At 44.7% G+C, this 25,258-nt stretch overlaps 1 protein-coding gene across 4 annotated transcripts in view; it reads left to right on the top strand.

Annotated features, from left to right (window-relative positions):
• Window positions 1-25,036, top strand: part of LMCD1 (LIM and cysteine rich domains 1) — a 67,723-nt gene extending 42,687 nt beyond the window's left edge. The window contains exons 3-5 of one of the 4 annotated variants that reach the window (XM_023218569.2): window positions 4,842-5,177; window positions 22,326-22,541; window positions 24,343-25,036. In XM_023218569.2, coding sequence (XP_023074337.1) covers window positions 4,842-5,177; window positions 22,326-22,541; window positions 24,343-24,501 — 711 coding nt within the window. In that variant the 3' untranslated portion in view covers window positions 24,502-25,036. Of the gene's footprint in view, window positions 1-4,841; window positions 5,178-6,143; window positions 7,534-22,325; window positions 22,542-24,342 lie in introns of those variants that run through there. The other 3 variants (XM_023218567.3, XM_023218568.3, XM_023218570.3) reach the window with 3 other exon arrangements.
• The last annotated feature ends 222 nt before the right edge of the window (window positions 25,037-25,258 follow it).

Below are 25,258 nucleotides of genomic sequence, written 5' to 3'. Positions count from 1 at the left end.
TAGATAGATAGATAGATAGATAGATAGATAGATAGATAGATAGATAGGTTTTGAGACATGTTACCCAGGCTAGACTGCAGTGGTGTGATCGTAGCTCACTATAACCTTGAGCTCCTGGGCTCAAGCGATCCTCCCACCTCAGCCACTGAAGTAGTCAGGTCTACAGGCATGTGCCACCACACCTGGCTGATTTTTTAGTATTTTGTAGAGATGAGGTCTCTCTGTGTTTCCCAGGCTGGCCTCAAGCAATCCTCCTGGGTCAGCCTTGGAACTGCTGGGATTACAGGCGTGTGCCACCGCTCCTAGCTTAAAGTGCTCATTTCTAGGCCTCTTCAGACCTCCTAAATCAGAACCTAAGGATAGACCCAGAAAACTTTTCACAAGGTCTCCCAGTGGTTCTTATGCACCCTAAGGTTTGAGATTCTTCAGACCTACCTGGGTGACATATTTGTGTTAGAAGCCACCTGTAATTTCCTACTGATCAAGAAGGAAGCTACCAGACACCCCAGTCTCCTAAGACAGGGTCAGGATGAAGCCCTTTCCAGATGTTTCTGCAGCTGTGTGATGCACAGGGGCTTCTGCTCGTCCATGTGGTTGGTGTACTATCTTGGCCTCTTTGACAGGAATCCACCGTCTCCTTCCCCTTTTCCGAGCTATAAATTCGGGTTAGTGATACTGCTCTTCTCTCTCTCTTGGTTGTGGTGACTATTGAGTGAGATTGCCGGGGATCTCACGATAGTCAGAACCCTAGGGATTACACAATCTACCCTGAACTTTGTAGATGAGGAAACTGAGGCCCAGGAGATACTTTCTTGGTCTGACACAGAGCAGCAGGAGGACTGGACCTAAAACCCTGACTTCCTGACACTCTACCACCCAGGTCATCTCTTCTATCTGAGAAAGCACCTTGAAAAGCATTCAGAAGAGTGCAGACATACCTGGGATTAACTGGGTATGCTATGAGCCTATGGTGCCAGAAGGTGTCTCAGACAAGTGTCCTCTGGGATCTAGGGCAGAGCCACCAATGGGGCATCTGCAGCCACCCCTCAATTTGAGTCCCACAGGAGCTCAGGTCACCTGCCTCTCCCTTTTCTATGCTGTTGCCCAGAATTTATTTACTATGAATCTCAGCAGGTACCAAGCCCTAGACTTGAACTCCCCCACCCCACAACAACCCTAGCTTCCTCACCACTGCTCCCTAAAATCAGACAGCAACAGGGTCTGTACGATATGCATTTCAGCATGAATTTCCATGTTCACTCCCACAATTCCCAAATGAGTCCAGCCCCAAGTGATAAGCTATGGGCCAGATGGGTTCTAAGAGGATGAACCTAGCAGCGGCCACCTAGGTGATGGGAATCAGGAGACCAGGTGCTAAGGTTCAGAGTCAGGGTCAGGCACAGAAATAGAAAATGGTTGTCCAGGATGAAATGAACAATTTGCCTCTCACAGTTTCTCAGGCTGTGGCCCTGACCTGTATCTTCCCCTAATCTCTCCGTCTCTGGGACTCACCCAAGTATAAGAGTTCTGTTCAATAAAAACAAATATATAAATGAGGCCAAATTGGACAGTTACTTGTGAACACATTAATATTCAGACAGTTACCAGTTATATGATGTGGAAATGTTATTGACCTGAGACTTTGTCGATTCTACTATTAGAAGTTGCCTTTACATATTTTTTCATTAATCAACCATGAAAAACCTTATGTCAATAATGATTTAATTATACTTTTCTAAGAAAAAGCAATTTTATACAAGATTGACTTTTTTTTAAATTAGGAATGTTGCCCAGGATGTAAATGAAGTAAAAATACTCAGTTTTGAGAGAAACAAAATTCATGTTACAAAGATAGCAAATCTAAAATGAACATCTACTTAAATTACACCATTCTGATCAAGAATGTTAATCTCTGACTATAACTTGGAGCAGAGTAAGAGCTCATTTAGGCCTCTCTCAGGTGTTAGCAAAATTCATATTTCTTCCTTGAGAATTCTTAAGTTTTGCAAAAGCCTGAAGCAGCTGGGAATCATCTACTGGCCTTTCCTCAGATATCTGTCCAGTGCTTGAGAATCCCAGTTGTTTATCGCACTCAGTTTTTTTGTTTGCCAGTATTTTATTGAAACAGTAGTTCAAGTAAGGTCCAGGAGCCAACTTCTTGCATCAGAGTTACCAGGAGTCTTGTTTAAAATGCAGATTCCTGTACCCCACACCTAACCTACTGGAGGGAGATCTTGACTAGGGCTTGGTGCCTGGGAATCTGCATGTTAGTAATTTTTTCACAGGGTTATTGTACACTGTGTCCATTGAGAGACACTACTTTGACATATGTAGCTGGTGAATCTGACTGTAATCACAGATTTGAAAAGAGAAAAGCCACAGATAGAAAAGTAAAGAGGGCCAGGTGTGGTGGCTCATGCCTATAATCCCAGCATTTTGGGAGGCTGAGGCAGGTGGATCACCTAAGGTCGGGAGTTGGAGTTGGAGACCAAGTTGGCCAACATGACAAAACCCCGTCTCTACTAAAAATACAAACATTAGCCAGGCATAGTGGTTCATGCCTGTAATCCCAGCCACTTAGGAGGCAGAGGCAGGATAATCGCTTGAAGCAAGGAGGTAGAGGTCGCAGTGAGCTGAGATCATGCCATTGCACTCCAGCCTGGGTGACAAAGCAAGACTCTGTCTCAAAAAAACAAAAGCAAATAAAAACAAAAAAAAGAAAAAGAAAAAGAAAAGAAAAGAGAAGAGAAAGTCAGTAGCATATGGATCAGGGGTGTCTAATCTTTTGGCTTCTCTGGAAGAAGAATTGACTTGGGCCATACATAAAATACACTATCACTAAGGATAGCTGATGAGCTTAAAAAAAAATCACAGAAAAATATCATAATGTTTTAAGAAAGTTTACGAATTTTTTACGAATTTCTTTTGGGCCACATTCAAAGCTGTCCTGGGCCATATGTGGCCCATGGGCCGTGGTTGGACCAGCTTGGTAGGTCCTATGGTTCTGTTAAGTAATCCTACAGCCACTCTAGGATTTACAAGCCTCATTTTCACAGCTGAAGAACCTGTGCAGAGAGTCAGCATGACATGGCCACAGTCACACTGCTGGGATACCTACAACCAGGATTTCAGTTCAGGACAAGCTGATTCCAGAGCCTTTGCTCTTGCTACTACAGTAGAAGGGACATGGCCTGCCCTCAGGGAGTGGACAGTCCCGCTAGAGGGTCAGCTGAAATACACTAGGAATGGTTAAGGACTAGGGAGAGATCAAAGCATACACTGCTGCTTGTAAGAACAGGAAAGACAAGAGAGGGCTTTTCCTTCCAGGGGCAGGGGGAGGTGTAAGTCCATGAGTGAAGGTAGAAATCAAGCCCATCAATTGTGGGGCCAGTGAGAAGAGAGCGCCGAGTGGGACACAGGTTTCGTGAAGGCAGCCAGCTGGCATTACTTGTCATTATACTGTAAGAGTTTTATCAACCGGCTACTGTCTAGCAAATGATACTAGAGAAGAGTTTTAAAAATAGCAACTTTTCTTTGGGGATAGAGGCAAACTAGTAAATGTAATTATTACTATTAATTGAAAGTCAGAGAACAAAGCAAAATGAGCTTTATTCAAATTCTGATGGAAAACCTAGCCCATGAGTAAATATAAACTCCTTTCTCTTTCCAGTGCCGTCCAAAATTGAAAACTACAGTGTTCCTTGGAGAATAAGCGATAAAATAATGATTATTATTAGCAAGTAGAGAGCTAGCTACTTAACGAACAGAGCACACATTAGCAGATGCAAACAAGTGTCTCTTTCTCACACGCAAGATTGTTGCCTGTCCCACGCTATGACATGGGCTGGTGCGGTCACAGGAGAAACAGAACCCACTGACCAAGGACTCATTTTAAGTGGTACACACGCACAGAAAATAGCATTTAAGTATATTAAGTACAACCCTGCTTGTTATTTGTTCCAGGCAGAAAGAAGACTGGGTGCCCTTATTTAATAAATATACATAGGAAATAGTCTGGAAAGATAAACACAAAGTTGTTGGTAAGCTGTTAGCATGAGCCAATAAGGTGTAAGTTTTTAAAATCCTTTTTAAAACAAAGGACAGTCATATACCACTTAATGCTGGGGTTTTATTCTGAGAAATGTGTCCTTAGGTGATGTTGTCTTTGGGTGAATGTCAAAGAATGCACTTACACAAACCTAAATGGTGTAGCCTACTATGTATCTAGGCTACACGGTGTGGCCTATTGCTCCTAGACCACAAATTGTACAGCATGTGACTGTACTGAATACTATAGGCAATTGTAACACAATGGTCAGTATTTATATGTATAAACATATCCAAACCTAGAAAAGGTACAGTAAAATTAGAGTATGATAATCTTATGGGACCACTGTGGTGTGGCATCGTGGACTGAAATGCTGTCATGTAGCACATGATCGTACAGTATGCATATGGCAAAGTGCATGCGTCTGATGTGTACAGCTTGACGAACTTTGACACAGATACTCTTCCATGGCCCTATCACCAAAATTGAGACATAGAACACTCCCTACATACACAAGGTAGCTAAGGGATGCATGTTTTTCCTTTACTAAAGTTTTTTTCTCTCATGTGTGTATTATTTGTCATAATGGACAGTATTGCTTTTGAAATTTTCTAAAATTACAAAAGTAATCTAACTGCATTAAGTTAAGAAAATAGACTGTGGGTCTTTCAGTTGCTGAGAATGCTGGAAGAGAATGAATGCATTTTTAGTTTTAGGTAGATTCTGTCATAGTTTATTTAACTGATGAAGCCCCGTCCACATCACGTTGTCCCTTCCTCCTCCTCCTCCCTAGGGACTGCAGTACATGGAGCTCATCCCCAAGGAGAAGCAGCCAGTGACAGGCACAGAGGGCGCCTTTTACCGCCGCCGCCAACTCATGCATCAGCTGCCCATCTATGACCAGGATCCCTCACGCTGCCGTGGACTTTTGGAGAATGAGTTGAAACTGATGGAAGAATTTGTCAAGCAATATAAGAGTGAGGCCCTCGGCGTGGGAGAAGTGGCCCTCCCGGGGCAGGGTGGCTTGCCCAAGGAGGAGGGGAAGCAACAGGAAAAGCCAGAGGGGGCAGAGACCACTGCCGCTACTACCAACGGCAGCCTCAGTGACCCGTCCAAAGAAGTGGAATATGTAAGTTTCTCCCATGCTTCCAGCCAGGCTGAAACCATGCACGCCTGGGGCTAGACCGTCAGGGCCCCATCACGGGACTTTGTTCCCTCATTCGTGCATTTATTCATGAATTTGTGTATTCAGCAGATATTGGTTACTCATTTACTCTGTGCCAGGGACGGGCCCATGGAAAATGATACAATACCACTGCCCTTGAAAGGCTCATAGTCCAGTGGAGGTCACAGACAAAACCGACACAGTTTAGAGAAGGGACATCTAAGCCTGCGTGGTGGTGAGGGTAAGCTTCAACAAGTTGGTGAGGTACAAGCCAGTCCATAAAAAATGTCTAGGGGCCATCCAAGCCTTCAGGCTTTGAAGGGAGGATGTGTACCCCATTAAAGAGGTGACCGTTTGCAAAAATAGCCAGGAGTTCAAGAAAGCACAGTGCATGTAGAGGATTAAAAGAAGTCCCACATGATTGGAAGTGTAGCATGCTTGGGGAGCTAGAGACACGAGGCTGGGAAGGGCAGCAGAGGCTGGATTTCTGGAGGGTTCATTCCTTCCATCCATTCATCAGTCAAATACTGATTAGCTCGTATTAGCTGCTATGCCCCAGGAAATCAAACAAGCAGAGGACACTGTCCCCAAACTGCAGAATGCCACGAAGTTAGGACTTTATTCCAAAGGTCATGGACAGGCTTTTGGTCAGAGGTACATGGTCCATGCTGTGCTTGCAAACGTTTCTTCTAGCAGTGTCTTAGTCCATTTTCTGTTACTTATAGCAGAATACCTGAAACTGGGTAATTTATAAAGAAAAGGAATGTATTTCATACATATGTGGAGGCTGAGAAGTCCAAGGCCAAGGGGCTGCATCTGGTGAGGGCCTTCTTCCTGGTGAGCACTCTCTGCAGAGTCCCGAAGTGGCTCAGGGCATCACGTGGCAAGGGGGCTGGGTGTGCTAACTCAGGTCTCTCTTCCTCTTCTTAGAAGCCAGTCCCACTAATGTGATAACCCATTAATCTATTAAGCCATGAGTGGATTAATCCATTCCTCAGGGCCTGAGCCCTCACGACCCAATAATCTCTTAAAGGTCCCACCTCTCAATACTGCTATGCAGAGGATTATATTTCAACATGAGTTTTTGGAGGGGATGTTCAACCCATAGGAAGTGGCAGTGTGGAAGAAGTGCTGTTGAGGAGTGAGCCACTGGGGGCCATTTTGAGAAAACAGGAGGAGCCGGTGCTGGGGAGATGAAACCTCATGGCTGGTTTGTCTTAAACTGCCCCACAGAAGGCGAAAGGAATGCTTGAGGCTAGTGTGCACTGCATTTCTGGTCCCCAGCCCCTGTTTTACCTTTTGCTCCCCCTGCCCCGTCAACCGAGGGTCCTCATTTGTTTCTATAGCAATTAACTTTTGGAGATAGGAGTCCCAGCACACGAGATCCCCAAGCACATTATCTACCTTGCTGAACAGACTGGCAGTCACCCATGAGCCAGGCGACCCAGGGAAATGCCAGCCCAAACAAAGCTGCTGCCACATCCAGAGAGGGTTGTACTCTTTCTCCCTTGGAGTCACTCAAGCTAATCATCTAAAACTTGCATCTTCCATCTCCAAGCCCCATCTTATTAGCACCATCTGGGATTGCCATCCAAGGAAGTGTTTTATCTGGGGACTCTAAGACCAAAGAACAAGATTTATTTCCTCTACTACAGATTTGGCAGTGACGCATAAAAGGCCCATTTCTCAGGAAGAATACATGTCCTCGGGATGTAAAAAAGAAAAAAATATTAGATCTAGTTACCATGGTCTATAAACTGGTCTTCCCCACTCCACCCTGATCCTGGCTTCTGTCCACCCTCAAATAGCTGTTTGTTCATAAACCCTAAATACTAGATAATTCCAAGTTGGAAGGAGACCTCTAAGTCGTTGTAGTATTTCCAAATCGCCATTCCCAAGAGACATGTGGATCTGACATCGTATTTTATTCTTGACTGAGCCTCGCATATTTGTTCAGCATTGAACAAAGACAGAGGCAGCGCGAGAACCCGGGTCCTTGCCTACAGTCAGTTTTAGGAAATAACTGTGACACTTGAGAAGCATTTAAATAACAATACTAGACAGTAAATGGAAAAGGCCAAAGTCAGAAAATAAGTAGGGATTCCAAAGGAAGCCTTTATTGGTTGGACTGGGCTGGGCTAGCTGTGGGAGACAGACTTCTATGTCCCTGCCCCAACCACAATTTTAATTTAATTATTATGTAATTAGTGAATGAATGTCTGTCATCCTCTGTAGATGCTGAGGTCTTGTTCATCTCTTTATTTGCAGTGGCTGTCATTGATATACATAGCAGTTGCTCAATAAATATGTGGCCCATGAATGAAAGTTTGAACTTAAGCCTAAAAATGGGATCTATTTGGATGGGCAATTTGCCTAGGGGGACAGCACGATTCCAGTTCCACATTTATTAAGCCCCTGCCAAACACTATGCTCACAGTGTCAGGGTCTATCTTTAATTCTCACAGTTGTCTGTTAGGGTGAATTTTACCAAACCTATTTTACAGGTGAGATTCAAAGATAATAGGTAACTTTTCTAAGATCCCATGGTTTCTATGGGGCAGAACCTGGATCCAATACCCTTTCTGTGATAAGATGCTAAGTTGTAAAACCCTGCTTGTTATTTGTTCCAGGCAGGAAGAAGACTGTGTGCCCTTCTTTAACTCCCTTTTCACCTCCTTGAAGCAGGGGAGTGAATCCTGATAAGGGTAGCTAGATAGACTGACAGGCCACAGACAGTGTGTTCCCAGCAACCCCACCGTTAGGAGTGGGTATGGGCTGCACTCCCTGACCCGTCTGCCTTGCCTCACCAGCATTCACATCAAGTGGACGTGTGTGCTGGCCGCCCTGTACGCTTGCGCCCTCTCCTTTCTCATAAAAGGGCAGCATAGAACAATTACCAGAGCCAAGCATCAGGCAGGAAGCCTGACTTCTGCTCCCCTGGTGAAGGGCAATGATTTTTGCAAGAAGTGGTCCAGGGATTCAACTTGAAAATAAAGGTGTGGGGAAGAAATTGTAGGACTCAGCCTGACACCCCAAAACCGAACAGAGATTTATGGGAGAAAAATGAAGGGCAAAAAGAGAGATGTGAACATACGGGAACTGTAACCCTTGCCTGTTTATCATCTTAATCGTGTTCACTGTGATTGTCGTTAGCATCAGCAAGTCCGTGGGCATTGCCTGAACTGAGGACAGGACTAAGTGTCTGATTTAAAGCTTACAACTGCCCCACGATGTGAAGTGGCTGTGCCTCCCCAGGCTGCCGGGCCTCAGAACTGGGATTCAAATGAACATCTGCCTAAAATCAAGTGTATGTTCTTTCCCATTTCCCAAAGCTTATTCCTAGGAGAGCTACCAGATATTTTGGACCATAAAAGGATCATGTGACTGGCTCAGGAGACATTAAAGTGAACATGAAACTACGTGAGTTTCTTTACAGCAGGAGTGAAAGAAACTACATAGGTTTCTTTACAGCAGAACTTCTCAGAGCCTTTAGTAGGCCAATGCTGTGGTCCTTAAACTAAAATCACCTGGAAGTCTTGTTAAACTCCAGAAGCCTGGGTCCCACTTCCAGAGCTTCTTAGTAGTAGGTGTCAGGTGGAGCCTTTGCATGTGCATTGCTAACAAGTCCTTGGGTGATGCTGGTCTGGGGCTACACTTTGAGGACTGCTGCTAACAGTGTTAAAAAGTGCCTTAGCACTTTGGGAGGCTGAGACGGGTGGATCACGAGGTCAGGAGATCGAGACCATCCTGGCTAACATGGTGAAACCCCATCTCTACTAAAAAAAAAATACAAAAAACTAGCCGGGTGAGGTGGCGGGCACTTGTAGTCCCAGCTACTTGGGAGGCTGAAGCAGGAGAATGGTGTAAACTCGGGAGGCAGAGCTTGCAGTGAGCTGAGATCTGGCCACTGCACTCCAGCCTGGGCAACAGAGCGAGACTCTGTCTCAGAAAAAAAAAAAAAAAAAGGGCCTTAGATGTGAGCTCAGCAGAAATGATATCACCAATTTGGCCTATAGTGAGAGTCTAGATGGTTACATGGCATTTTCCAGATGTATTTGGCTTCCTGGCTCTATGTATGTATGTATGTATGTATTTTGAGATGGAGTCTCACTTTGTCGCCCAGGCTGGAGTGCAGTGGCACGGTCTCGGCTCACTGCAAGCTCCACCTCCCAGGTTCACACCATTCTCCTGCCTCAACCTCCCAAGTAGCTGGAACTACAGGCACCATGCCCAGCTAAGTTTTTGTATTTCTAGTAGAGACAGAGTTTCACCATGTTAGTCAGGATGGTCTTGATCTCCTGACCTTGTGATCCACCTGCCTTGGCCTCCCAAAGTTATGTATGTATTTATTTATGTGGGATAAATTGGGGGTGGATTACCCCAAGTGAGCCCATCTTTGAGAATGCTGCATAACCCTTCCTGTTGTTGGAGAGTTCTGGAAGCACAGGTGCAGAATCTACCACACTATGCTCTGTACCCTATCTTGACGGCCCCCATCCCTGATGACACTAACTCTCTGCAATCTGAGGCCAGGGCCCCACTTTCCACTACACCCACCCCCCGACACGCACGAGCTGTGAGCTCCCTCGGCTCCCTCCCACCTTGTCCACCTGCTGGGGAACGTCCTTCCTCTGAGTCCTTGGGAGGGGGCCTATCGGAGCTATGGCAGGGTCCGCCTGCCAAGTCCTCCCACCCAGCCCCCCCACCCAACCGTCCCCATTGGAAGATAATGTCCACACCAGAGGAGCGTTATTGCCAAAATGCCTGTGGGGAACTCCTACTAAGGGGCCATGTTCTGAGTGAGCCCAGATAACAGTGGTGGCCAGGTTGCAGGACGCACTGCCGTCTGAGCCCAGCTCACCTGCATGACCGGGACTGTCAGTTACACAATCTGAACACAGTGAGCAGATTCTGACCCCAACCCCAGCTTCCCAACCCCAGGCCAGCAGACAGGCCCTATTGACAGGACAGGGCCACCTAAAATTAGCCTTGGCACCTCTGACCACTTCAGAAATGAACGAAAAGCTGTGGCTGTCCATGCCTACCTCAGGGCAGTCCTCTGAAAGTGTTGTTATTACACTGAGGTTAGGAGAGGCAGGATATCATGGGAAGTTCCTCCGGCCACCAAGTTGTCAGAGTAATCCTTCTTCATGGGGCAATACCAAGCCTGAAAACTCTTGGTCCCAGATGCTACTGCACCTGCTGTCACCCCTGAAGAAGTGAGCCCTTTTCAATCAGTGAGGCCAATACAAGTCAAAAATATTTAGTCTCCCTCTCTTTTCCTCACTTGTCCCATTGTGTAGGGATGGAGGGTAGGAAAGAAGACAAGATGAGAATCAAGGGAAGAAAGGGGAAACTGTGAGCCTGCAGCAGGCACTGTGCAAGGTCTCAATCTCTTTTTTTTTTTTTTTATTTTTTTGGATACATGGCTCTCACTCTCTCACCCAGGCTGGAGTGCAGTGGCAGGATCATAGCTCACAGCAGCCTCAAACTCCCAGGTTCAAACCATCTTCCTGCCTCAACCTCCCAAGTAGTAAACCTCTTTAACCATTTGTAACAACCAGCGAGAGAGGTTGGGGTTGTTATACCCATTTCACAGATGAGGAACCTGGGGCACAGTGAGGTTACCCCACTTGCTGATGATAGTGGGGCTTCGGTTCAATCCCCAGTCCTTCTGCTTCAGTGGCAGAATGTAGTCTGAAGCCGTCTTGGGGTGGGGCCTCAGCAGGGTAGGTCCAACCATGCCACGGGGTATATACATGAGTGTTTAGGTTCTCCAGGGTGGGCAGCAGTGTTTGGGGCAACTCGCAGCTCAGCCCACTAAGCATTTGGGAGCCTCTTATCTGCATACTGAGAACAATGAAAGGACTCCCCTGTCCACCCCCAGTTCCACCCACTGTGGGTTCTTGTGGGCCTTTTGAGTATCAGAGATCTCCATGGCCAGGGAGCTGCTGACTCCAGCAACCTGGACCCGTCGTACTCACCAGGCTGGTAGGAGTCCCTCGCGCACTCTCCAAGCCCTGCGCTCCCCACCTGGATGGAATTGATGGGCCCCTGAGCTGGGTGGGCAATGATCTTAATGTTCTGACTGTTAGCAGCTCCACCGAGCCATTGCCCTGCATTTAGAAAGCTCGCTGAATATTTTCTCAGAAATTAAATACACAGATTTCCCAGGCATGGTTATTTTGCCCAGGAATTTCCGCCTTTCTCCACACCCCGAACTTGTAACTGAAGAAAGGGGAAAGAAAGCCAGAACATAGCCTTTAATGTGATCTCTACTCTAGCATTTACCATTCCTGTCGGGCGCCTCCCCGTCTTGCCCCTTCCCCAACCACTCCTTTCTCAGGGCAAGTGACTGCCCCAAAAAAGCAAACTTAGGAGAATGACAGTCCATTGAGAGAAGTGAAGATGTTCCCCACAGTCATAAAAACGTGTGAATATGGTTTGAAATCATCCTCCAGGATGCTGGGAGCACAGTCTGACCCCTCTGCCCCATTTCCCCACAAGAATGCTGAGAGGAGGACGGGAGTCCTCCGTCCCCTCCCTCCCCGCCAAAGTTCTGCCTCTCAGATGGAAACTTACAGCAGCTGGCGGCTCAGCCCAACTCCAGCCCCAATAGAGGGACATATTTGTGGGCAAAGGACTTCCAAGTCTTTGTCTAAGCAGATGTTTGGCTTGTGGGCTCGGCAGGCGGGCTGGCTGGCTTTCCTGCCAGCTCCACTTGGGAATTTGAAACTGCCACTCCTCCCGACTTAGTGGGCCCCATCTGAGCTGGAGGACAGGAGGGTAAGAGGCCCAGAGACAAACCTGGGGTCATTCACCCAGAGGAATCCCTGCTCCCCACAGTCCCGCCACCCCTGGCTCAGGCATCATGGGCAGGAACCTGGGGGCAACTGCAAAATCACTATGGTTACCAGCTTCTCGGCATCTGCCTGCCTCTTGCTTTGCAGTGGAGATACTTTAGAGGCTTTCAGGGAGATCTTTTTTTTTTTCCCAAAGAAACTTCCCTTTCTCCCACTTTTTATACTATAAATACTTTCCCATGTTGCCACATGGCCTTCACGAGCTTTTTTTTTTTTTTTTTTTTTGGGTGGGCTGCATATTATTCCATTGACTAAAACAGGGATTGGTAAACTTTTTCTGTACAGGGCATATAATGAATATTGAAGGTTTTTCAGGCCACATGGTCTCTGTCACAACTAATTAACAGAGCTCTTGAAGCACTAAAGCTGCCATAGGCAATATCTAAACAGATGATCGTAGCTGTGTTCCAATCAGACTGTATTTACAAAAACAGGTGGTGGGCTGGATTTGGCCCACAGATGGATGCAATTTCCTGACCCCTGAATTCAAAGAATCATAAAGAATGGTTTTAGCTTTTTATTAATCTCTTTGGTTTTACTCAATTTTGTTTTGCTAATATGGGTTAAGTGATGACGATGATGTTGATGCTGTCATCTCCCATTCATTGACTACCTAGGTTGTGCTAGGCACTGTGCCAGAGATTTTGCGTGTTGTTTTACTTAATCCTAAGAATTATCCTACAAAGTATATCATCCTCCTTTTCACAGACAAGGGAATTAAGAGACACTCTTAACAAAGTTAAACAGTGTTTTCAAACTTCAGGTCACAGTCCATCAGTAGGTAATACATCAATTTAGTGGATCACAACCAAAATATTTTTAACTGAAAATGGGAGAGTGTTTCAGGAGTAGTAAATATTTTTCTAGGAAGCTTTTTTTTTTTTTTTTTGGGAGTGTGTGTGTGTGTTGGATCAGGACGTGAAATGTATTTCCCACTGTGGATCACAGACAAAAACAAAAATTTCAAAAAACAAAGCTGAGGAAATTGTCTAGTTACCTAGATGGTGAGTAGTTAATGCAGAACTAAGATCCAGACCTGCCTCACTCCAAACCTGACACAGACTCTAATTAACAGATGCTCCCATCTCTGGAGCATCCACACAGTTCTGAGCCCCGGGCAAGGCCATTGCAATGGGAATGAACACATCTGAGACTCTGTCCCTGCTCAGCTGTGGACCAAGCAGCATCTTTTTGCAAGGAGCCAGTCCTTGGGCCCATGCTTGTCAGAGCTGGATTTGAGAACAACCCACACTGATGTTCTCTTACACGTGTAGCATTTATGAAGCCTTTCCATCTCCCTCACTTCATCACATAACCAGGGAGGGAAATTCAGTTAGAAATGTTTAATATTTTGCCTTGCTTGGAAGAGAGACCCATAATGGATAACCTGCCCCAAGAAAAAACGTAAGGTGAAGGGATCAGTTAATAGTAGTGACCACCAACATCAGGGTAAGACATTTCCTATGAGCCAGGGCCTGCTTCTGTGTGCTACAAATGAGAAAACTGAGGTTCAGAGGGTTGGATGATTTGTCCAAGAGCTTCAGCAGTGATGAAACCATGGCATGAACCATGTTCCAAAGCACATGACCCAAACCGTTGCCCACCCACCCTGCACATTCTGCACCACAGGGAGACTTGGGAAGACTATACAGTGTGGGGAAACAGAACTTAAGAGAGCTAAGGATGCCAGAAATGATGTTAGACTACAAAAGAAAGAAACACACCCATAAAAACCTCTGGGATACATGAGGCTGCAAAGCAAAGATGGTAAATAGTCACCATAAGAGGAAATGGGGAGATGCTGTTTATAAATAAATTATTGAATATTTGTGTTGGAAAGAACGCAGTGCCTGAATTCAAGGCCCTTGTGTTAATATTTACTGTATTGTAGTAGTGAGATTTCCATGAGGCACTCTGGGTTTAGACTGGGTAGGCCTTTGGATAAGGGCCTTTCAGAGGAAAACAGCACAATTCAGACAGAACTTCTGGCAAACCCGAGACAGAGATTATTGCTGATTTAGAGCCTTCTCCATATCTGCTGATCCCTCTCTGAAGGCCAACACAGTTCATTCCTTAGAGACAGTTCTTCAGCTGAGTAACCCTTGGCCACTGTCCCAAGTCTGCTGTTGCCTAAAACACTTTGTGTCTTGGTTACTCCCATTTCAGAAACCTTAATAATTCTGCATGTACACATTTGATGTTTCCATCACCTAGGGCTGCATATCAAAGCACCCCAAGGCGTATGGCTGAAACCAACATCTATTTTGCTCACAAATCACCATTTTGGCAGGGTTCAGTGGGGACAGCTTGTCTCTGTCCATTTGCTGTCATTTGGAGGAGCTTGCAGGCAGGAGGCTGGAATCACCTGAAACTCATTCACTCATATGTTTGGGCTAGAGGCTGGGGAGACACACACAGCTGGGACCCTCCCTTGACCTCTGCAAAGTCTCTCCACGTGGTTGCTCTCAGATGGAAGCTTCGGGATACCAAGACTTCTTTCTTGTCAGCTGAAGGCTCCCAAGGTGTGTGTACTGAGAGAGAGAGCCCAGGAGAAAATATTGCCTTTATTACTACCCTGGGAGCTGCATAGCATCACTTCATCCATGTTCTGTTCTATAGAATCGAGTCACTAAGGTGGGACTATATTCATGGAAAAGAAATCAAATTCCATGTTGGTTGGAAAGGTATCCAAGAAATTTGCCAACATAACTTAAACACACCATGGCTGAGGGAACCCCACAACCCTGCAGGGTCTTAACTTTTGAGCAGCTGAATCTAAAATGTTCCTCAGCTTTCTTGAGGCAGGTGTTTACAAATTGCAAAGACCCCAATATTCAAAATCTTTCATTTCAATTAAGAATCTTGTGCCATTAGAATAAGGAACAAGGTAACACTTTATTGGCACAGGGAGAAACTTCCCATTTGTTCTACTTCTGAAAGGTTTGTTTCATACATCCTCTACCCAGGTGGGAAATAGTCTGCAAACAAGGTCACATGACAGATGTTGGAAGCGTTCTCATGAGCAAGCTCCAATCTTAGATATTTGGGAACATGAACAAGAAACAACTGATATGCTAATTATACAGTATTCTTCTCCATGCCTTTTACCATAGTCCCAAAGAACTTTCATTTGACCATACTAGCTCCTTAATAGGGGAAGTAGCCTGAGAATGGCCTCATTGGTCTTTCTTAAAAATAGTGTTGAATTTAAACATCCCAGGAATTCAAATGAGCCTTTGTTGCAACTGAACTGAATTGGTGATATCAGTTTTGCTGAGCTTATGTATAAAGTTATTTTTAAACTTTAAAGTTATTTTAAAGTCTGTAACAGCGGTGCTCAAAGAGTGGCCCCGACCACACCAGCATCCCCTAAGACTTTGCAAATTCTTGTGCCCCACCCCAGATCTACTGTATCAGACACTGTGGGAAGGTGGTGGTGAGGAGGGGAGCAGAGATATCTTTTAACCAGCCCTCTAGGGAATACTGAGGCAGGCTCAACCCTGAGAACCACATCAGGGTGCCTGCCAGTGCTCCCCAGACCAATCCAGGTGCATTTCTATCCCTCTTCCTTCCCCTACTTTCATGTCAATTCACATTTGGTAATGTGGAGTGGGAAGCCCCACTGATATATCATGGTGTTACCCGATGGGTTGTAGTTTGGTGAACTGACACGAAGTCCCTTTTGTGTGGGAGGGAAAGAGCTGGAAATTTCATTCTGTAGAACTGAGAAGCCAGACAGACAACTCACTTTGTATTCAGACAGCCCTGGCCAAAGAGTTTACAGTTCCCAGCTCTGCAGGAGGGAGGGTGAAAATAAGTAGACAGTAGACTGTCTCCAGGGGCGGGATCAGATATGGGGAGGAGCAGGTCCTCTAAGCAGAGGATGAGTGGAGCTGAGTCTGGAGCAGTGGCAAATGATGAAAAGCTCACACGACTCGATTCTCTGGCCTTGTACAGATGGAGAGAACTGACAAGGGATAAAACAGCTCATCAGTGGCAGGAATGACCTCCTGCTAGTCTACATGCCCTTGGTATCATGGAAGGAAATCTAGGCTTCCAAACCTGCCTTCCACATGTCTTTGTCATTTTAGGAAAGTGATTTAATCCCTCCAGGCTTTACATTTCTAGCCTGCAAGGTGGATAGAGGTAAGGAATAGACAAGATTTTAGCAAATCATTATTGAGCCCTTAGAAAGTCCAAAAATTCCGTTATGTCATTTAACCCACACCACAATCCTATGTTGTTGCTATCATTATGATCGCCATTTAACAGGTGAAAAAACAGAGGCACAGATAAGTTAGTTCATTTGCCCAAGGTCACACAGCTGTGAACCCAGGCAGCCTGACTTGGTATCTCCCCTCTCAGCCACCTGTTGCAATTTAGAAATTGCAAACCTCGCTACAAAAGATTGTGGGAGAGACTAAGTTTGGGCAGAGAAAGGGCCAGGATGATGAGACCCAAGTAGGCTAGGCATTCTGACTCTCAGCTGCTAGCTTGTTTCTGGTGGCTGAGGGACCACCAGATGATAGATTCAGGATATCCTCAGATTTCTCATCCTTTGAGATGACTGGGTTAAGGACACAGAAAATGGCTCAGAGGCAAGAAGAGCACATTTCATCCTGACACATGTTAAGAGGGCTCCTTACCCAGACATCTTGTTTTCATAGAGTGATAGTGACACTGTTTGCTTAAAAGGGCTGGCTACTGGTAGAAACCGGGCCAAGAGCCAGGGATGCTAGGGAGAACAGTGAGGGAAGAAACACTCCTCCAAGAGGGGCTTCACAAAGTGCTTTCCAACAGATGAGAAGGTTGCCAACAAGCCCTGTGAACAAGAATTTTCCTTCCTTCCTTCATACTGCTGCCAGAATATCTCCCTACAGTGCAAATTAGAACCTTGAACTCCTCATCTCAAGAACTGGTAATGGGTTAGGTGCAATGGCTCAAGCCTGTAATCCCAGCACTTTAGAAGGCCAAGGTGGGGGGATCCCTTGAGCTCAGGAGTTCAAGACCAGTCTGGGTAACATAGTGGGACCCCGTCTCTATAAAAAATTTAAATATTTTTAAAATGTCTTAAAAAGAAACAGTCGTGGCTCCCCATTGCCTCCAGAGTGAAGTCCCAACCCATAACCTGGGTTCAAAGTCACCCATGATCACCCTAAACTGCCTTTTGGACCTGATATCCCCCTTCTTCCTTCAGTGTATCATCAGGGTGCCTGCCAGTGCTCCCCAGACCAATCCAGGTGCATTTCTATCCCTCTCCCTTCCCCTGCTTTCATGTCAATTCCCATTTGGTAATGTGGAGTGGGGAGCCCCACTGATATATCATGGTGTTACCCGATGGGGTGTAGTTTGGTGAACTGACACAAAGTCCCTTTTGCGTGGGAGGGAAAGAGTGGAAATTTCATTCTGTAGAACTGAGAAGCCAGACAGACAACTCACTTTGTATTCAGACAGCCCTGGCCAAAGAGTTTACAGTTCCCAGCTCTGCAGGAGGGAGGGTGAAAATAAGTAGATGATGATTGGTCACTGGTTTTTTGTCTAGACCCCCTGATGGGCTCCAGGCCAGCTGAATCTCAATCATGTGAAGATGAACAGGATTTTCATTTGGGCAAAAAACTCACACCCTTCATTCTTGGGGGTGTAACTGAAACCACAAATCTAGCATGTTCTAAGGAACATTATCAGGCACAGTCAGGATCCAGTTCAAGATATATCCAGTTAACCAAATACATTCCTTATATAGGCAGTCATTCAAGACCTCCTATACTCAGAAACTGCTATCAGTACATGGACATTCTTTGTTATTCAGTGTTTTTTTTTTTTCTAATTTTCACCATTTTAATGTTTATTTCCTCTCCAATATATAAAAGTATATTAAGTATGCTATCAAAGTATGTAAGTTAAGAATAGTAAGTGTGCAGACTCTTATACGCTTCCCTGTCTTCACATGGCAAAACAATAAATATTTCTATTTTGGCTGAAACATAGTTAATACTAAGTTTAAATTAGCATCTAAAGCCAGGGTCAGCAAACACTTTCTGTGGACGGCCAGGTGGTAAATATTTTAGGAGATGTGAGCCAAGAGCCAAAATTGCAATATCATGTGGGCACTTTATGTAACAAGAGAGAAAACAACTTTCCTTGGGTTTTTTTAATGAAATTCAAAAGATAATAATAATAATTGAGCACAGGGTTTTTTTTCAATATAGGTCTACTAATGACAAAAGTAGAATTCTTTCTTGAGAGAAAACATTTCACTGAATTGGAGGGCAAACGTAAAATCCAGTCTTCATTCTCATGGGGCTTGCAAGAACAGACAGTGGCCGGGTTTGGCCATGGGCCATAGCTTACTGACGCCGGATCTCAAGGCCACATGATGGAGTAGAAAGAACTTTGGCTTTGGAGTCAGGTTTGGCCTCTGTTCACATCCTAGCTTTGCCTCCCATCAGCTGTGCATTACTGAGCAAATCACTGAATTTCCCTGAACTTCAGTTTTGCCATTTCTAGGAGAGAAGATAATGATTTTCTGAATAGAAAAATAACTCTAGAAGGAGAAATAACTCTCTTGGGTTTATGTAAGGGGTAATAGTAATGAGAGCAAAGTCCTGAGCACAGTGCTGGATGCAGACATGCCATAGGGACATGACAGACAATGTCGTCTCCATCATCATTATTGGTGCTTACAGCAGCAGGGGATAACTAAAATGGCTCAAAAGATTGCATGGATTGAGAATGTCAAGCTCCCATTCTTTAGAGGATGAGAATGGGCAAGTTATAAATATGCAATGGGTTGATACCTGAATGAACCAGTGAATGAATGAACATTTGGCAACTTTCGCTGCTCCTGGGAACTGGCATAAGACAGAAATCTAGAGCTCTCACAGAGAACTTCTCCCAGGCACACTCACCCTCTCCACAAAGCCCTAATCCTAACTGAAGCTGAGGAACAACATGAGTTGAGGTTCACCTTGTCATGGTTTCTGAGCAGGCCATTGAAAATGTTACTGGCAGTAAAAGACAGATAAAGGAGCCCCACATGGAAAGAGAATGACAAGCAGCCAGGCACTGGCTGCCTTAACTGCTGAGAGGCCCTATAGGGAAGCTGCCTCTCACCTTTAGCCGTTGGGCATGCTGCTCCTTTGCCATGCCAGAATGCATGCTCCTGGGAGTCCTCCTAGCCCTTCAGACAATTCCCTGAGTTTAGTCTCCCCACCTGACCCAGCTCAGTTCCCATAGAAAGTCACAGAGCCAAAGGCGGCAGTTTGAATCCCAGCTTGTTTCTTGGCTGTGCCCCCCTTCACAAGCTATTTTGTCTCCTTGGGCCTCACTGGTCTTATCTATAAAATGAGTGCATTTCCTATATACCTGCATTTCCTACCCAGAGTATTGCTGTGAGGTAGATAGGAATGTGGTTGATCCCTAGCCCCTTATCCCTCAGAGAGGCCTCTCCTGCTAAGGTGGTCCCTGCCATCCACCCCACAGTCACTCTCCATTCCCTTACTCTATGATTGTTTTCCTAGTATTTATCACACTCCATGATTATCTCATCTGTTTGTTTATATATTTATTTTCTGCCTCCGTACACACACAGCCCCAGTTTCTCTGAAGGCTGTGGCATTATATGCCTGGGTCACTGCCGTATCCCCAGCATCTAGTCCAGGGCCTAGCACATAGTAGATGCTCAGTAAACAGGGATGACCCCTGAAAGGCAAGAGTGTTCTGAAAGCTCCCAAGAACTTTCCACAACTGTCTCTGGAGCCCAACTCTCTGCTGCACTTAGTCTAAACCTGTCTCTAAGGTGCAGACAGATGCATCATCTGCTAGTGTCTTCCACATCCATCTGTTGTCCCCTAAGTAGGAAGTATGAGGTTGGAGGGCAGAGGTTTCCAAATATTCATTGTTGATCTGCTATGTGCCTGGCACTGGGGAGATGTGAAAGCAAGCATAGTTGAATGTGGCTCCTGCTCCCAAGGTACTTTCATCTAGTGTAGAAAGAACACGTATCAAATAACCATACAGAGAAAGGTAAGCAGAGAAGCTTTAGTATGGACTTAATTGCCCATGGAAGGAGGTCAGAGAAGATTTCCCAGAACAAAAGATCTTTAAGTCTGAGTTCTGAAGAATGAAAGGGAGTTAATCAAGCAAACAGGAATGGGAACAATGTACCAGACATCCTGAACAGCAAGGGGAAAGGCCTCCTGGCAGGGTGGAGCATTCCTTCATTCAACAACTATTGATGGGGAATTTATGTGTGCGGGGCCCAGTAGAGGGTCCTGGGTCAGAGCAGCAACCAAGCAGCCTCTCTCTGCCCTCTGCAGCTAGCCACTTAATAGAGGGAACAGATCTAAATTAGATAATTCCATAGGTATTTTAAAAATAATGTTAGCTAACATGCATGGAGTCCTTTTGGGGGATCTGCCAAAATCATGCATGGGTTCCAAATAACATGTAGATACTTGGCCCTGGAGGAGATGGAGCACTCTTTAAACATGGAGAGCTTAGTGACTTCCTTCCAAAGAGGATGGTATGGAAAGGCAGAGAAGAGTCACTTTACAGTGGAGAATCTGACAAACACTGCCTCCACCAGAAGGTCAAGATCAACCCCAATGGTGACGAGTGAGGGCGACAGTATGTACCCTTGGTAGGATGTGATGAGAGGAGCAGTTTGCCTCGTGATCTTCCTCCCAATGTAGTCATCACAGTAACATCAGGCAAATCCCAACCGAGGGACATTTTACAAAACACCTGACCAGTACTCCTCAAAACTGTCATGGTGGCCAAAAACAAAGTCTGAGAAATTGTCCCAGCCAGGAGGAGCCTCAGGAGACATGACAATTAAATGTAATGTGGGATCCTGGAATAGAAAAAGGACATTGGGTAAAGTTTATGAACACCTGAATAAAGTCTGGACTTTAGTTAATAATAGCATATCAATATTGGTTAATTAATTATGACAAATATACCTTATTAATGTAAGATGTTAAGAACTCAAGAAACTGAGTGTGGACTATATAGAAACTCTCTACTGTTTTTGCAATTTTTCTGTAACTCTATAACTACTCAAATATTATTATTATTATTTATTATTATTATTGTTATTTGAGACAAGGTCTCACTCTGTCACCCAGGCCAGAATGCAGTGGCACGATCATAGCTCACTGCAGCCTCAAACTCCTGGGCTCCAGCAGTCCTCCCGCCTCAGCCTTCTGAGTAGCTGGGATTACAGACGAGCACCACCACAATTGGCTAATTTTTAATTTTTTTTGGTTGAGATAGGGTCTTGCTATGTCACCCAGGCTGGTGTCAAACTCCTGGCCTCAAATGATCCTCCTACCTCAGGTTCCCAAAGTGCTAGAATTAAAGGCATAAGCCACCACTTCTAGCCAAAAATATTACTTATTAAATATTATTTAAAACTATTCATGCATGGGTAAAAGATCCATTCAACGTGCAAAGTAAACAAACAGGTTTTAATGTAACCAAGTATGAAAGATTCATTGATGTGCTTTCAGATTTCACACTGCAACTAACTTGAGAAACTATCCTCTGTCAAATTTTAATATAATATCAAAGAAGAATATCCACAGTTATCTGGAAGGGCTTTTAAAATGCATCTCCCCCCTTTTTCCAACTTTATGTCAGTGTGAGTTCAGATTTTCTTCATATATTTCAACCAAAACAACAGCATGCAAAAGACGGGCTGCAGAAGAGTTATGGGAATCCAGCAATCTTCTGCAAGTCATTGAAGAGATTTGCAAAAATATAAAACAATATCTTAAAATTTTCTTCTCACTACTTTTTTTTTGTTTTGAAACATATAGTTATTTTAGTAACAAATATATATGTTAATGTATTAAAGGTTTAGTATTGTCATTTTTAAATGAAAAAATAAATATTTAAATTGTTCTCAGTTTTAATTTCTCTTATGGTAAATATCAATAGCTATTACCCACATGAACAAAAACTCTGTAGGGGTCTTGATAATTTTTAAGAGTATAAAGGGTACTGTGACCAAACAATTTGGGAATCACTGTGCTAAATAAATAACTTTATTTAGTCCTCATGAATAGCCTGTTAGGTAGGCAATATTATTGTGCCGCTTTGCAGATGACAAAACTGAGGCATGGAGAGGTATAGTGACTTGCCCAACGTTACCCAGGAAGTAGAGAGACTGGAGCTGGAATTCGAACCCATGTCACTGTACTCTCCTGACTTCCTTGTCTCCTGTGGTCCTTCCCCATCGTTCCAGGTCTGCGAACTCTGCAAGGGAGTGGCTCCTCCTGACAGCCCCGTGGTCTACTCGGACAGGGCAGGTTACAGCAAGCAGTGGCACCCCACCTGCTTTGTGTGTGCCAAGTGCTCCGAGCCGCTGGTGGACCTCATCTACTTCTGGAAGGATGGTGCACCCTGGTGCGGCCGCCATTACTGCGAGAGTCTGCGGCCCCGGTGCTCCGGCTGCGATGAGGTGGGAGATAGTGGCTAGATGGGCTGGGGGGCTTGAGGGACACTGCTGAGGGTAAGAGCCCAGAGGCCACGAGGAGTATGGCTTTGTGGATGATGTGTTCTACAGATTGGGAAACTGAAGTCAGGCCTCACTGCATGCTCTCAACCTTCATTTTCTCATCTGCAAAATGAGGCAGAAAACCATGGGATTGTTGGGAGGGGTCAGACACAGTGCCAGTGAATCTTGTCCTCGGCATAATACCTAGCACTTAGTAAGTACTCAGAACATACCAGGGTGAACCAGGAGGCATTGCCCATGTTCAAACCTGTATCTGCATCTATTATTATTATAATCATGTGGCTACCTAACTCCGGAGGCTCAGTTGAGCCTCAGTTTTACTACTTATGAAATAGGGATGAGACCAGCACCCATCCCATAGAGTGGCTATGAGGATAAATGAGATAATACATGAAAATGTTTGCCACAGGGCCTGACCTAGGAACTTATACATGGTAGCAGCTGTTAGTCTTACGATAATATACTATAACATAATAATGAGATTTAACATTAATGTGACACGATACAATACGATATGATAGAGATGCTATGAAAGGGATTCAAGTCTCTCATGCTGGTTTTACGAAAGTAACTCTTAGGTGTATTAACAATGGCAATACCAATTATGATCATAGTAAGTACTGTTTGCATGCCTTTGGCTGCAGGCAATATACTGACTTCATCTTTGGCAAGTATGAAGGTTAGAAATGCCTTCTTTATATTGAACCAACACCTATTTTCTACCACCTTCTATGAATTGGTCACCATATGAAGTTAAGACCCTGTAGTTCTCTTACCTAATAACTCTGTTATTAAGTGATATTAAGAAGAAAAAGAACTGTCACAGGCCTACCCTGGAGCCTGATTTTTGAGGTGACAACAGTATATGCACAATAACAATTCTCCATCATTTATTAGGAGTTTACAGTGGTTCAGTAATTTGCTACATACTTTATGTACAACATGCCATTTATATCACAACAATCCTTTAGGGAGAGATAAACATGATTTTTTTTTCTCATTTCATATTTAAGAAAAGTGCAGCTCTGAAAGGTCAGTGCTAATCAGATGTCCCTGACTTTGTGTCAGTCAACATTCTAAGCCTTTCATATGTAGTTGGCCATTTGGAAATCATGGAACTTTATGGGATGGAAAGTATTTGTATCCCCATTTTACAGATGTGGAAGCTGAGGCACAGGGCGATTAAGTAATTTGCCCAAAGTCACAAAGCTGGTAGAGGTCTTAAGTGAAAACTCATACCCAATTCCTGTTTGACTGCAATACTAGAAGGCCCATTAAACATTATGCTCCTCTGCACTTCCTGAGCCTCAGGGGATCCTTACCATGTGTCCATTCCAAGAGTTACTTCCTTCCAAGCCCAAGTGACCCTCTGTACTCTTGCTCTTGATGATTGGCCATTGGCAGCTTATCTTTCCTTAAGCTTTCTTCACCAGGGTGTGTAATCCCACCTTGGAACTAAACTTTAGATTTGGCCCAAAGAGTATCACAGATGCTAGATAAGTAAAACCTGCCTGTGGTGGAGGATTTTTTTTTATTCCATCTGAGAAGCTAAGATGCAACCACAACCTTCACCAAATACTATCCTTACTGCCTCAAATTTATGCCAGATTTTTCCACTAAGGCTTTTAAAGGTTAAAACAAGAATAGGATGGGATGAACCACCACCCTATAACTTGTCCTAGATATACCATCTCTACCTAGGGACAGAAACTGAGTCGTGCATTTCTCCTGCTTCCCTTCCCAGATAATATTCTCTGAGGACTACCAGCGTGTGGAAGATCTGGCCTGGCACCGGAAGCACTTTGTCTGTGAGGGCTGTGAGCAGCTGCTGAGTGGCCGGGCGTACATTGTCACTAAGGGTCAGCTTCTGTGCCCAACTTGCAGCAAGTCCAAACGCTCCTGAAGGGCTGCCCACTCACAGCCAGAATCCACAGGATCCCACTGAGAAGGAGAGCCAGGTGTGCTGAGACCATCCTAAGGGGCCGACGTGACAGCAAGCAAGTGACATAAACAGTGATTTGCTTTTCAGTGAGAATATATATATCATATGTTACATATGATATATATATGATATATATATTCTAGGTTGGGTGGTGGTAGATCCTTGAGGGTCAGTAGTTTCAAAACCATAAATATTCTAAATCTTAGGATGGAGTTCCTTTTCTTTCTGTTGTTTCCCAGCTACAACCAACTAAAGACACAAATGGCGTTCTGCAAGGGGACTCTGGGAGGAGTTTTCCAGAATGCAATTCCGAGTGAGCAAATCGCATAGCTGTAGAATGTGCGTGCTTTTTTGTGGACACAGGAGCTCCTCCAGGAGCAGGCTGGGATCCCAACTATCGCTTGTTGCCTCTTTTTCAAGTGGAATTTGAATTTTAAATAAACAACATTTTTGGCATGATAAACATATCAATAAAAGTTTTGTGAATTCCACATACACCCTTATCTAATTATTTACACCATGGCAGTGATTTTGCAACATCTATTTAACTCCACCACCCTGAATGCCAATGCTGGCAGAAAATATGGTAAAATACTAATGAGCCTCTCTATCAAGGTATCTCATCAGACTTCCACTGGGAGTGTAGGCTTTGGGACAGAACCCCGCCCCATCTACCTATTCGCAATACTCCCAGATCACTAATGTAACAAAGGTGTCA

Source organism: Piliocolobus tephrosceles, chromosome 2 (genome assembly GCF_002776525.5).
Source record: "Piliocolobus tephrosceles isolate RC106 chromosome 2, ASM277652v3, whole genome shotgun sequence".
NCBI classification, from domain to species: Eukaryota; Metazoa; Chordata; class Mammalia; order Primates; family Cercopithecidae; genus Piliocolobus; species Piliocolobus tephrosceles.
Note: the sequence above shows the minus strand (reverse complement) of the source record. Positions and strands in the feature narration are given on the sequence as shown.